General features: G+C 43.6%; 1 protein-coding gene across 1 annotated transcript in view; it reads left to right on the plus strand.

Annotated features, from left to right (window-relative positions):
- Positions 1-12,795, plus strand: part of TRAPPC9 (trafficking protein particle complex subunit 9) — a 637,992-nt gene that overhangs the window by 36,103 nt on the left and 589,094 nt on the right. The window contains exon 6 of the mRNA XM_042780905.1: positions 10,834-10,955. Within this exon, the coding sequence (XP_042636839.1) occupies positions 10,834-10,955 (122 nt within the window). The remainder of the gene's footprint in view (positions 1-10,833; positions 10,956-12,795) is intronic.

Consider the following 12,795-nt stretch of genomic DNA (forward strand, 5'->3'; position numbering starts at 1 on the left):
CCCTGGGGCTGACTGCTCTTCTGTCCGGGTTCAAGGCTTTTATCCGTTTTCTCCTGTTCTTCCGGCCTGCTACTCTGGGCTTCCCTGAGTTGTCTCTCCTCACCTGTAACCCTGGGGCTAAAGTGTAGTACTGATTATTTGTCTTCATTAAAATATTCTGCCCTGGCTGTATAACTAGCGCCCACGAGTGGACAGGCGTCCTGTGTTTATTTCTGTCTGCCTTTCAGAGTATTTTTAGCGTTCCCACCATGTTTTAATGAAGTTAGCATTCTATCTTAAACAATCATCACTGTCTTGGGTGCAGTTTGAACTGCACTCACCCCATTCCATGCCTGGAATCCCAGTGTCTCCACGGTTCAGGTCTCCCTCCCCCTATATTGCATTGGGGTCAGAGTTGTAGAAACTGTGATTTGAAGTTGCCTATCAAATGTGAATTCCCTCTTATTTCTTGGGTTTCGTTATTCAGTTAGAATGTTTGCTAAGCGTTAGTCTTCTTAAATGTTGTATGCATTTCTCTAGAAACCTGGTATATTCATGCCTTTAAGTTTTCAGTTTGTGAAAAGCTTAAATACACTTTTGTTTGTAAGTAATTATTTTTCACTCTATTGTTTACCTGTAATTCTTTTAATTTTTTTCAGGGACTGAGTACACATGCATGTTTTTATTTTTATTTATTTATTTAATTGTGATTTGGGTGAAAATTTACAGAGCAAATTCATTTTCCATACAGCAGTTCACATACACTTTGTCTCATGACATTGACCACAATTTACCACAATGTAACAGCTCCCCTCCCACTTTCTCCCGATAGTTATCTCTTCCCAGTGTCCATCCCTCCATACACTCCTGCCCCTGAACTGTCTCCTTGTGCATAAGCAGCCCTTCTTTCTCCCATGATTGTTCTCTTCAAGGAGTGTATCCACCTCAGGTAAGTGTTGAACTCCTATGCCTGTCTTTTGTTTGGCTGGAAGCCACAGGTGTGAGTTCAATTCCAGACCTGAAGGGCAGCTAGGGGCCATAGTCTCAGTGGTTCCACCAGGCTCTGTTGGACCAGCAAACCTGGTCACCCCCCTTTTTTTTCCTCCAAATGATTTTGAGTTTTGTTCCACATTGTTCTCCCTCTCTATCAAGACATGCATGTTTTTAAAAATATCTTTTCCACTTATTATATATAAAAGTCACGTTCATTATAGAGAATTTAGAAAATAAGATAAACATAATAAATCAATTTAAAACTGCCCTTAATCCCCCACATCCAGAGATAACTTGTAGTAAGTTTTGAAATTAGGAGGAAGTGTGATTCCAACTTTGTTCATTTTCAAGATTGTTTTGGCTGTTCTGGGTCCCTTGGATTTCCATAAGCGTTTTGGGATCAGCTTGTCAATATCTGCAGAGAATCCATTTTGGATTTTGGTAAGGACTGCACTGAATCTACACATCAGTTTGGGGAGTGTTGCCGTTCTGAGAGTACTCTTACTCCTCGCTTACTGTCTTATTACCTCACATCCTGCACTTAAGACAACTTTGAAAAAATTCTCAGGTGGTGGCTCCAATGGTCCAGGCCCCATGCATGGCTGCATCTGGGCCTGGCGCACCCTCTGTGGGACACCCAATGGGATACCAGAGGTCTGGATGGCTGGGCCACATGAGGGACAGTGTCCCACTGGCTTTGAGCCACCTTCTGCCTTTTGTCTGCAGCATTTTGGTCTGGCCACGGAAGGTTCAGGGTGATGGTGGGACGACACAAGATTGCAGGCAGGGAAAGAGAGGCTGAGTGAGGGCCCAAAGGTGCCGGGGAAGTCAGTGGGGGAAGGGGAGAATAGGGAAGAGGGCCATGTGGGGCTGCGGGACTGGGGTGGATGGAAGACTAGATGGGTCCCACCCAGGGCAGGCAGTGGGAGGCAGTGGGTGACAGGCAATACCTGACCACCACTACCCCCAAACCCCGTGGGCTCTGTGGTGGTGGGGAAGGGGCAGTGAGTGATCGGGGGTAACACTGGTGCCGAGGATGGGGTGCAGCCCCTGACCTGTGTAAGGCCAGTTTGTATAATGACTCGGTCTTTGAAACTTAACCATGTCGCTACGCAAAGAATGCTTGTAGTAAGTTTTCTGACTGTGAATATGGGGTGTCTTTCCATTTATTTAGGTTTTCTTTAATTTCTTTCAACAGTGTTTTATAGTTTTCAGAGTATCTTTTTGGACTTCTTTTGTTAAGTTGATTCCTGAGTATTTTATTCTTTTGATGCTGTTGTGAATGGAATCATCTTCTTAATTTCGTTTTCAGATTGTTCATTGTAAGTGCAGAGAAACATAGCAGACGTTTACACTGATCTTGTACTCAGCTACTTTGTTGAACTTGTTTATTAGAATATTATTAGAATAGTTTCTTAGAATGAAAGGGTTGTTAGAATGGCTTCTTTTGGGTTTCATTAGGATTATCTATACAAGATCACACCATCTGACTAGAGAGAGTTATTTTTTTAAAACTTTTCTTGTGATTTGAGTGAACGTGTGCAGAGCAAATTGGTTTTTCATTCAACAGCGCACACCCTTTTGTTCCCGTTGGGTGCAGCCCTGCTCTGTGTCAGCACTGCGGCCCCTAACTCCCTGCGGTTACCATTTCCCTCCTTTCCTGTCCCTTCCTGCCTTCTGGGCTCTGTCCCTGCACGAAAGCTCTCTCTTGTCTGGTTGAGTGTTCTTACTAAGAGTGCAGGCTTCCCTGCTGTAGCTGCTCACCTCATAGGGCTCTCTATCCTTGGGCTGCAAGTTGAGCCACTGGGGTGAGTTAGGTTCCAGGCTTAAGGGTGACTAAGGCCCAGAGGCTTGGGAATAGAGATGCTTTGACTTCTTCCATTCCCATCAGAGCGTCTTGTGTTCAGTATTCTTGCCTGGTTGCTGTGGATGGGACCTCCAGGACAGTGCTGAATAGAGGTGATGTGAACAGACATCCTTGCTTTTTCCCAATTTTTGGGAACGAATGTAGTCCTTCCCCATGAAGTATAAAGTGTGTAGGCTCTCAGAGGTGCTCCTGATCAGATTGAGGAAGTGCAGTTTATTCCTAGTTTGTTGAGTGTTTTTATCATGCAGGGCTGTTGGCTTTTGTCAAACACTTTTTCTGTATCTCTAGTTAGTCCTGGGGAGCTCTGGTAGCGTAGCGCCTAAGGCACTTGACTGCTTCTCAGAAGGTTGGTGGTTCAAACCCACCAGCCACTCCTCAGTGGGGCAATCCACTTCCGTAGTGATACTGCCTCGGAAACCCAGGGAGGGTCACTGTGAGTCGGTCTGACTGACGGCACATAACAACAACAACAGTTAGTCCTGTGGTTCTTGTTTGCATTCTGTTGATACAATGTATGACGTTAATTGATTTTCAGATGTTGACCCCTTGCGCTCCTGGGTTAAATTGCCTTTGGTTATGGTATATCATTCTATCTATCTATCTAACTATCTATCTATCTATCTATCTATCTATCTATCTATATATATATATTAATATTAGGATTTGGGTGAAGATTTACAGAGTAAATTCACTTTTCATACAGCAGTTCACATATACTTTGTCTCATGTCATTGACCAAAATTTACAATGCAGCAGCTCCCCTCCCACTTCCTCCCCATAGTTACCTCCTCCCAGTGTCCATCCCTTCATACTCTTCTGCACCCTGAGCTATCTCCCTGTGGATAAGCAGCCCTTCCTTCTCCCATGATTGTTCTCTCCAGGGCGTGTGTCTACTTGAGGTAAATGTTTAACTCACATGCCTGTACTTTGTTTGGCTGGAAACCACAGTTGTGGGTTCAATTCCAGACCTGAAGGGCAGCTAGGGGCCATAGTCTCAGTGGTTACACCAGGCTCCATTGGACCAGCAAACCTGGTCCCCACCTTCTTTTCTTTTTTTTTTGCCTCCAAACGATTTTGAGTTTTGTACCACATTGTTCTCCCTCTTTATGTAGGATCTCCTACATCCCTTCCAAGTGGATGGCAGTGGTAGCTGGGCACCATCTAGTTCTTCTGGTCTCATAGTTGTATAGGTTGCAGATCGGATGGTGTACCAGTCGCTAGGACTGATTGTTTCCATTAATTTTGGTATTCTTCTTTCTTCTTGACAAGGAGAGACCTGTTGTTGCATCTAGATGGCAGCTTCCTAACTTTTAAGGTCCCAGTCGCTACTCGCCAAAGTAGTAGGTGGAACAATGTTTTGTATAGTATGTTATGCCAATTGAGCTTGATGTCCCCTGCGACTATGGTCCCAAGCCCTCAGGATCAACTACTCGGTCCCTCTGGGTAGCTGGCTGTGACCAAGTAATGACCACAACCTTGCCCCTTGTCAGCTCTACTATACACCTGGGAATTCTGATCATTCACATGAACTTATCGGCCCTTTGTCTGCCAACCCTATATATGATCTTGGATACACTCTCCATTTAGACATACCTAATTGTTTAGCTTGTTCACCCATCTATCCGTCCCTATACCCATGTTTGCTTTCACTGACAACTCAGTACTGTATATGCAAAAGGGTTCATATTTGTTGTCTGTACTGCCCATGTAACTCTCTATGTCTTTCTCATCCTCAATGCTGCCATATTGGTCACTCACATTTGGTACATTGCCCTTCTCTTCACCCAAATCAATATTTATCTCTATCTATCTAACAGCATTCCCTCCCCTCCCCTCCCACCCCTGGTAACCAACAAAGAAAATGTCCTCCAATATATAAACCTTTCCTTAACTTTCACAATAACGGACTAATACAATATTTGTCCTTTTGTGACTGACTTATTTCGCTCAGCATAATGTCCTCCAAGTTCATCCACGTTATGCGGTGTTTTGCAGATTCTACATTATTCTTTAGCGTTGCATAGTATTCCATTGTGTGAATGTACCAAAGTTTGGTTATCCATTCCTCAGTTGTTGGACATCTAGGTTGTTTCCAAGTTTTGGCTATTGTAAATAGTGCTGCGATGAACATCGGCATGCATATATCTGTTCTTGTTATGGCTCTCACTTCTTTAGGGTATATACCTAGTAATGGGATGGCTGGGTCAAATGGTATTTGTATTTCCAACTTTTGAAGGAATTGCCATACTGCTTTCCACAATGGTTGTATGGTATATCATTCTTTTCGTGTTTTGCTGGATTTGGTTTCCTAATGTTTGGTTGAATGTTCTTGGGTCTGTATTCACAAGATAAATGGGTCTGTAGTTTTGTTTTGTTGTGATGTCTTCATCTGGCTTTAGTATCAAGGCAATATTGGCTTCATGAGAAATGTTCCTTCCTGTTTTGTCTTTTGGAGGAACATGTGAAGAATGATGCGAATTCTTGTTTAAGCATTTGGTGGAACTCACCTTGGAAGCTCTGTGGTCCTGGGCTTTTCTTTGTGGGGAATATTTTGATTATTGATTCAGTTTCTTTCTTTGCCATGAGTCTATTCAAATTTTCTATTTCTTTTTAAGTCAGGTTCAGTAATTTGTGTGTTTCTAGGAATTTTTCTATTACATCTGGGTCATCTAATTTATTGCACAGTATTCCAGTATAATCTTTTTTATTTCTGTAAGATCAGTAGTAATGTCCACTCTTTCAGTCCCAATTTTAGTAATTGGAGTCTTCTTCGCTAGTCTACCTAAAGTTTTGTCAGTTTTGTCAGATAGCCACTTTTGGTTTTGTTGATCTTATTTATGGCTTTTCTCTTCTCTGTTTCATTTGTTTCTGCTCTAATCTTCATTATTTATTGCTTGCTTTGAGTTTAGTTTGCTCTTCCTTTTATAGTTTCTTATGGTCTAAGGTTAGGTTACTAACTTGAGATCTTGCTTTTCTTGTAGGTATTTACAGCTGTAAATGTCCTTCTAAGTACTGCTTTAGCTGCATCCCATAGGTTTTGGTGTGCTGTGTTTTCATTTTCATTCACCACAAAGTATTTCCTTATTTCCCTTGTGATTTTTTTCTTTCATCCATTAGTTATTTAGATGTGTGTTGTCTAATTTCCAAATATTCCCCAAGTTTCCTTTTGTTGTTGGTTTTTAGTATAATTCATGGTCAGAGAACATGCTTCATATGCTTTCAGTTAGTTTCAATTTGTTGTGACTTATTTTGTGACCCAGCACACGGCCTGTGCTGGAGAGTGTTCGTGTGTGCTTGGGTTGCAGTGTTGTTGAAGTCTTCTCTTCTTTGATTTCTGCTGTAGAATTTTTATCATGATTCTTCTGTCTTTTTTCAGCTGACTTAAAACTGACAGCTCCTTCAATGTATCTTCCTGGTTCTGTTTCTCTTTGATTGTTTTAATGATACATCTCCACTCTCATTCCAGGATTTTCACTTCCTGGGGAGGAAAATCGTGCTATTAAATTAGATTGGGTCTTTAATAAGGGTCTGGCAGCCGTCAGTTCCTCTTATTATGGTGCCCTGATTGTGACTTTTCAATGGCAACACATACTACCGGGGTGTTGTGGTTCCAGGACCCAGCCCAGCGCTGGCACACAGGAGGTGCCGTGACAGGACGAATGAGTCATTCTGCTCATGGCCTATAATTTCATTTTGTAATTTGTCTTCTCCATCTTCATTTTGTCTCCCAAATGTGTATGTTTTAATGCTCTTTTCACTTCTAACACACATTCTAGTTTTTGAACAGTTTTTACATGTACAATTCAGTGAAATTGATAGCATTCTTTGAGTTTTGCAGCCATCTTTACTCTCCTTGTTTGAGTTGTTCCTTCCACATGAACATAAATTCGCTGCCCCGTAGGGTTCCTGTCTAATCTCTGGAATTGTTGGTGTCAGTTTGACCCCACATAGATAGTCTTAAAAGACTATAATGCTTGAGGTGACATATTGTTTGGTTTTAAGAAGACTCACGGGAATATTTTTGGTTTAAGATTCAAAGATTATCTCAGGGCAATAGTTTCAGGGGTTCTTCTACCCTCCATGGCTCTAGATAGTCTGGAGTCCATGAGAATTGAAAATCTGTTCTGTATTTCCCTTCTTTTGATCAGGATTCTTCTATGGAATCTTTGGTCAAAATGTTCAGTAATGGTGGTCTCTTCTTGGCGAAGGAGGCAGTTGTTGATGGAGGTCATTAGCCACACATTCTGTATTTGCCTCCTCTTCCTCACTCTTCTTCTTCGTCTGTTGCTTCAGGTGATGAGAGACCAGTTGTTGTGACTTGGATGGCCACTTGCAAGCTTTTTATGATCTCAGGCACCACACGGTGTACTAGGAAGTAGAACGAGAGCACTAAAAACGTTATTGGGCCAATTAAACCATGACCTTAAACTTCCAAACCAAGAAACTGAATCCCATGCAGTTTTTGGTTATACATAAACGGGCCTCATCAGCTACTCTTTTTTTTGTCATTGTTGTAAATATATCACATGATTTTTGCCGGTTCAACTTTTTACAATTGTACAGCATATTGATAGCAGTTATAACAATACCCTGTACAACTGTACCCAGATCAATGGTATTTTTCTGTGCCTGTTCACTCCCTCTTTCCTGCTCCCTCCCACCTCTGGTAACCACCCGTAGACTTTAGTTTCGATATATTTTCCATTTCTTGTCTTTTTATGTAAGTGAGAACCTACAGTATTTGTCCTTCTGTGATCGACTGACTTCACTCAACATAAGGTCTTCAAGCTCCATCCGTGCTGTAGCGTGTATCAGTTCTGCTGGCTGAGTAGTATTCCATTGTATGTATGGGTCACATTTTGTTTATCTGTTCATCTGCTGATGGGCCTTTAGGTTGTTTCCACCTTTTGGCTGTTGTAATGGTGCTGCATTGGTGTAAAGTCTCTTTTTGAGTCTCTGCTTTCAAGTCTTTTGGGTATAATATCTCATCATTAGTGAAGTTGAACATATTTTCAAATGTTTAAGGAAGATATCTATATATCCACACGTATATGTGTATACATATATGTATACACACACACACACATATGTATATGTGTGGAGCTCTGGTGGTGTACTGCCTAAGGCATTTGACTGCTAACCAGAAGGCTGGTGGTTTTGGTTGGGCAATGTACTTCCATAGTGATACTGCCTCAGAAGTCCAAGGAGGGGTCACTATGAGTCGGATCTGACTTGACAGCAGTGGGTTTGTTTTTTATACACACACACATATGCACATATATATATGTGTGCATTGTTGCCCATGTCAGATTCTTATCTCCTTGTCCCCGTCATGCTTGTGGCTTTCTTGTATAGAACTGTGCACATAATGAGAGCTTAGTAGCTCTTTCTTGAATGAAGGATTAAGTGATTACTGGATTGATACCTGAGAACCTTTCTGATGGTTTTTCAATCTTTTTTCGTACTTCTTCTTAACTGGGCCCTTCCTTCCTCTTCCTTCCAGTCTGGATGTTAGCTTCCCCGTGGCATTGATCTTCCTGTCTGTAGACCAAGTGCTATGGGTCTTGATGGCTCTTGGCTTCTCTAGTTCCCAACACTGGACCACGTGTGCTGTCAAACTTTATAGGTGGGAACAAAGATCAGATCTAGTGCGTGTGGATATTTTTAGAGCTTGTAGTTCTGTTAGTGACAGATTAAATCCATCTGCTCTGAGCTCTCTTTTGAGCTATATGCTTGTTACCATCTGATTGAACGTATTGTTCTGGCCGCTGCACATGGATCTCCTCACCCAGCCTCCACATTGGCGCCGAGTTGGTCAGTAAACGAGCCCTGTTACCAGTGGTGCCCTTTCTTCAAAAGTGGATGGAACGTTTGCTCCTTGTTTGTGGCTGGAGGCTTCTCTAACATTTGATCATGTCCTGCTTGGACAGGTGAGGTGCGATCTGATGAGTGAAGAAGCCCCCATTCTGATCCCAATTCTTTTTCCCTTCATTTCTTTGACTGGAAAGAGAGAGAGAGTAAAACGCAGCGATGTGAGCTAGCTTGTCAGAATGAAGAGCTAAGTCAGGGCTGCCTGTTATTTATTAGTAATTTATGCATGAAACATGCATTATACATATGAAACACGCAGACCACAAGAGAAAGAGAACCATGTGGAGAACATAGGCCCCAGATTAAACATACTCTGGAGTGACTTGTGAGGGGACGTAGAGTCAGCTTTAACTCACCACGACCTGTGGAAAACAGAATGAAGTGTTGCCCAGCCCTGTGGCACCTTCGTGAGCTCTGCTGTGTTCGAACCCCTTGTTTTGGCTAGCTCTGCCATAATCTGGGCAGCTGGTGAGATTACAGCGAGAAGACCTTCCACGAGATGGATTGACTCAGTGGCTGCACTGATGAGGTCAAGCATATAACGGTTGTGAGGATGACGCAGGACCGGGCCGTGCTTAGTTCTGTTGTGCATGGGTCCTGTGCAGCGGACCTGACTTGACGGCACTGGACAACAACGGGAAGAATCTGAAACTCTGTAGGCTCTTGTTGCTTCACTTCAGAACTGTGAACACTGTGAGAGCCTGCGTCCCAGGGTTGCTAGGTTATGGATGGAAACACGTGTGGAAGCCCCTAGCAGGTGCAGATTCACTGCAAGTGTGAAATGGTGCCGCTGCTCTGGTGGCAGCTCTCCCGTGTAAGGGCTCACTCCTCCAAAGGGACGCCTTGGGGTCTGGAAATGGAATTCTCAGCCCGCCAGGGTCCCAAGGAGTTAGGTTGTTGGGCCCTGCCAGTTTGGGTCTATTCTTAAGAAAGTGCACATTTCAGATCTTTTTTTCAAGCACATCGTTTTCTATGATTTATAGTTCTGCCCTCTCATCACTCATGTGATTTTCACGAAGTGGGAAGGAAACAGAATCCCACACCACCTGCCTCTTCACACTTGTCTGCTAGAGTTCTTTCTTCCCTGCGGAAGAAGATTCTGCACATGGAATTTTCCTCGTTCCCCTTTTCTCTGAGTCTCTTTGTCCATTTGTCTACCTGTCATCCATCTGTCTGTCCGTAAGTGTCCTTGTTCCGCTGCTAATAGAAAAGGTCAGTGGTTGGAGCCCAGCCAGGGCTCCATGGGAGACAGAGCTGATGAACTGCCCCTGTCCTCGGCTGAGGAGCAGCCTCAAGGAGGGCTGTGGCTGGCCGGAGGGCTGCCCTGTCCCGTGCAGCTGGACAGGTGGGCCGCCGCCGGGGCTCTGACTTCCCGCTGGGCCACGGGGTGTGGGGCCTGTGGCAGAGGCTTGCTGTGTGGAAGGTCCACAAACAGTGGCTTAGGGGAAGCCCCGCTTTTCCTGCTTCTGCTGTTCAGGACAGCATTTCTTTGAGTGTTCCATGAAACCAAAGAGTTTCTTCTTCTCCTTTTTTTTTGGTCAGCACCCATGTGCCCTTGTTTACGTTCTTTGAATGGAGAATTTTCTGCAGCTCTTCCCCGTCTGACCTTGATGTTAGGGAACTCGGGGTCCTGCTTACTGACAGCACCGGCCAGAAGCAGGAATGCCAGCCACGGGGAGGAGCCTCGTCTGATAGGTTACGCGGTTAGTGCTGTGCATCCCCAACTGTTTCCTGTGGCTCCTCTCCTTGGGGAAGCAGTGTGGTCCTTGGCTGGCACCAGGTGCTTAAAACCATAGAACCGTTGTCTTCAAGATCACTAAGCTAGTTATTGTATAAGCTAGTTATCACAGGAATGTCCTAGAATGCATTTCATGTTCTGTAGTCAAAACATTTCAACAGGGAGGAGCCCTTCTCCTGGGTTCATTAACATTTCATCCAGGGCTTTGATGGGAAGAGCTGTTGCAGAGAGTGTCCAAGCCATGGAGACTTTTAAACCTGTTTGATTGTTTCAATTCCAGTAGGACATATTTCAGTGTTACCTGGTTTGTACCTCCCTTTTAAAAATAACAAAGGCACTAAGGCTGTGAAAGCAGCATGTTTATTGTCTTCCTCTTGGCCTGCAGGTGCCCTCACCACCAATGGCATCAATCCCGATACCAGCACCGAGATCGGCCGGGCCAAGAACTGTCTGAGCCCCGAGGACATCATCGACAAGTACAAGGAGGCCATTTCCTATTACAGCAAGGTGACTCCATTGCTCCGTGCCTTCGTGGCGTGACGGTGCTGTGTGGGTCGCATGTCCCTGTTGCGCTGTGTGGAATGTTGCGGCTTGCAGGAATTGTTTGTCCTGTTTGCATGTGTGCGTGTTCCCTAACATCTGTGTACTATCAGCTGACTAAAAAGATTTATTTCTGACTCGGAATAATGCATATTTCACGTAATACATTTGGAAAAAGAAAAAAAAAAATGCCATCATAGCCTCACACCTAGGGTCTTCACTGGCCCTACCCACTACCCATTGCTAACAGTCTTGTATCTCTTTTTTCTGGTCTTTTTTCAATCAACATGCATTACCTGTGTCATACAAAATGGGGAGCATTCTGTGTGTGTTTGCTGTGTGGAGACCTCCATTCTCCGGTGCCCACCTAGGGCTGCTTTCTGTGCTGTTAATGTCGCTAACGACTCCCAGGGCATTGCATCTCATGGACACTCTTGTTTGTACTTTGGACTCAAAACTTCAAGAAGTTTCAAGTGTACTTTCCTAAATACTGGGGGAGGGGAGGGGGAAGAACTCAGTACAGGGGAGAGGAGAGAGGTACTGAGTGAAAAGCCGCCTGCCTACTTTACCCTCATTTCAGACGGAGAGTAATGACTGTTCCCGGTTGGATTTATATCTTCCGTGACCTCATCTATGCATACAAAAACATATGTAAAAATTTTATTTAAACAGTGGCGTCATTCTCCTGACCTTATGCTGCAGCTTGCTTTATCCACTCAGCAATGTGTCCCAGCCGCCTGCCAGCCCAGACCTGCTTTCTTCTCCCAGAGAGTGTGAAATGTCTTCTACAATGTGCATGTAGTCCGTATTTCTTTAAGGGTTTTCTAAGAAGGAAAATTATGGTTTTATTTTACTTTTTTCTAATTCATTTTATTTTTGCTGTTGAGGATACATACAGCAGAATGTACCCCAATTCACTGGTTTCTACACGTAGAATTCACTGTCATTGAGGACCTTCTCCAAGTCATACAGCCATTTTCACCCTCCTTTTCCTAATTGTTCCTGCCTCATTACCACAAACTCCCTGTTCCCTAAGGCTCCTGTCTAACCTTTCGAGTTGCCGTTGTCGATTTGATCCCATGCAGGTAGATTTTAAAAGAGCACGAGGCTCAGGGCAGACTTTCTTTCCTAGTTAAGCTGAACTCTTTATTGGTTTTAAGATTTTTTGTTTAAGGTTTAAAGATTGTCTCAGGGCAGTAATGTTGGGTGTTCATTCAGCTTCCACAGCTCCAGAAAGTCTGGAGTCTGTGAGAATTTGAAATTCTGTGTTTTTCTCCTTTTGATCAGAATTCTTCTATAGAATCTTTGATCAGAGTGCTTGGTGATATGGTTATTTATTCACTCAGCAATTTTGTGAGAGACAATCCCAGGCCATTCTCGGGGAGTATGTGGCACCTACGAGAAGATGAAAACCTCTTCTTGGGAGCTCCCAGCTTGCCATAATTTTTTGTTCCCGCTGCTGGATGTTTCATTTTCCCACTGATTCAGTTCAAGCACTGAAACAATGCTTTGATGACTGTTGTGGGACATACACTCGTGTCTTCTTGTATGATTTTTCCTTTAGGTTACGTTTGTAGACGTTCATTTGCTGGGTATGTGAACGGCTGCTTCCAGCTACTCTCCAGATCCTTCTCCAGTAGGAAACGGGAGGATGTAGAATTACTAATTTAACCAGTGCTCCGTTCCTGAATATTATTTAGTTTCCATTTTTCTTCCTAATACTGTGAACAGTGCTGGGATAATTGTCCTTATAGATAAATCTTTGTGCACTGATTTTTTAAGGGGAAAATTCATAGGCATGGACTTG

The sequence above is a fragment of the Orycteropus afer genome, unplaced genomic scaffold (assembly GCF_000298275.1).
Source record: "Orycteropus afer afer isolate SDZICR_OR568_19922 unplaced genomic scaffold, OryAfe1.0 scaffold00069, whole genome shotgun sequence".
Lineage (NCBI taxonomy): Eukaryota > Metazoa > Chordata > Mammalia > Tubulidentata > Orycteropodidae > Orycteropus > Orycteropus afer.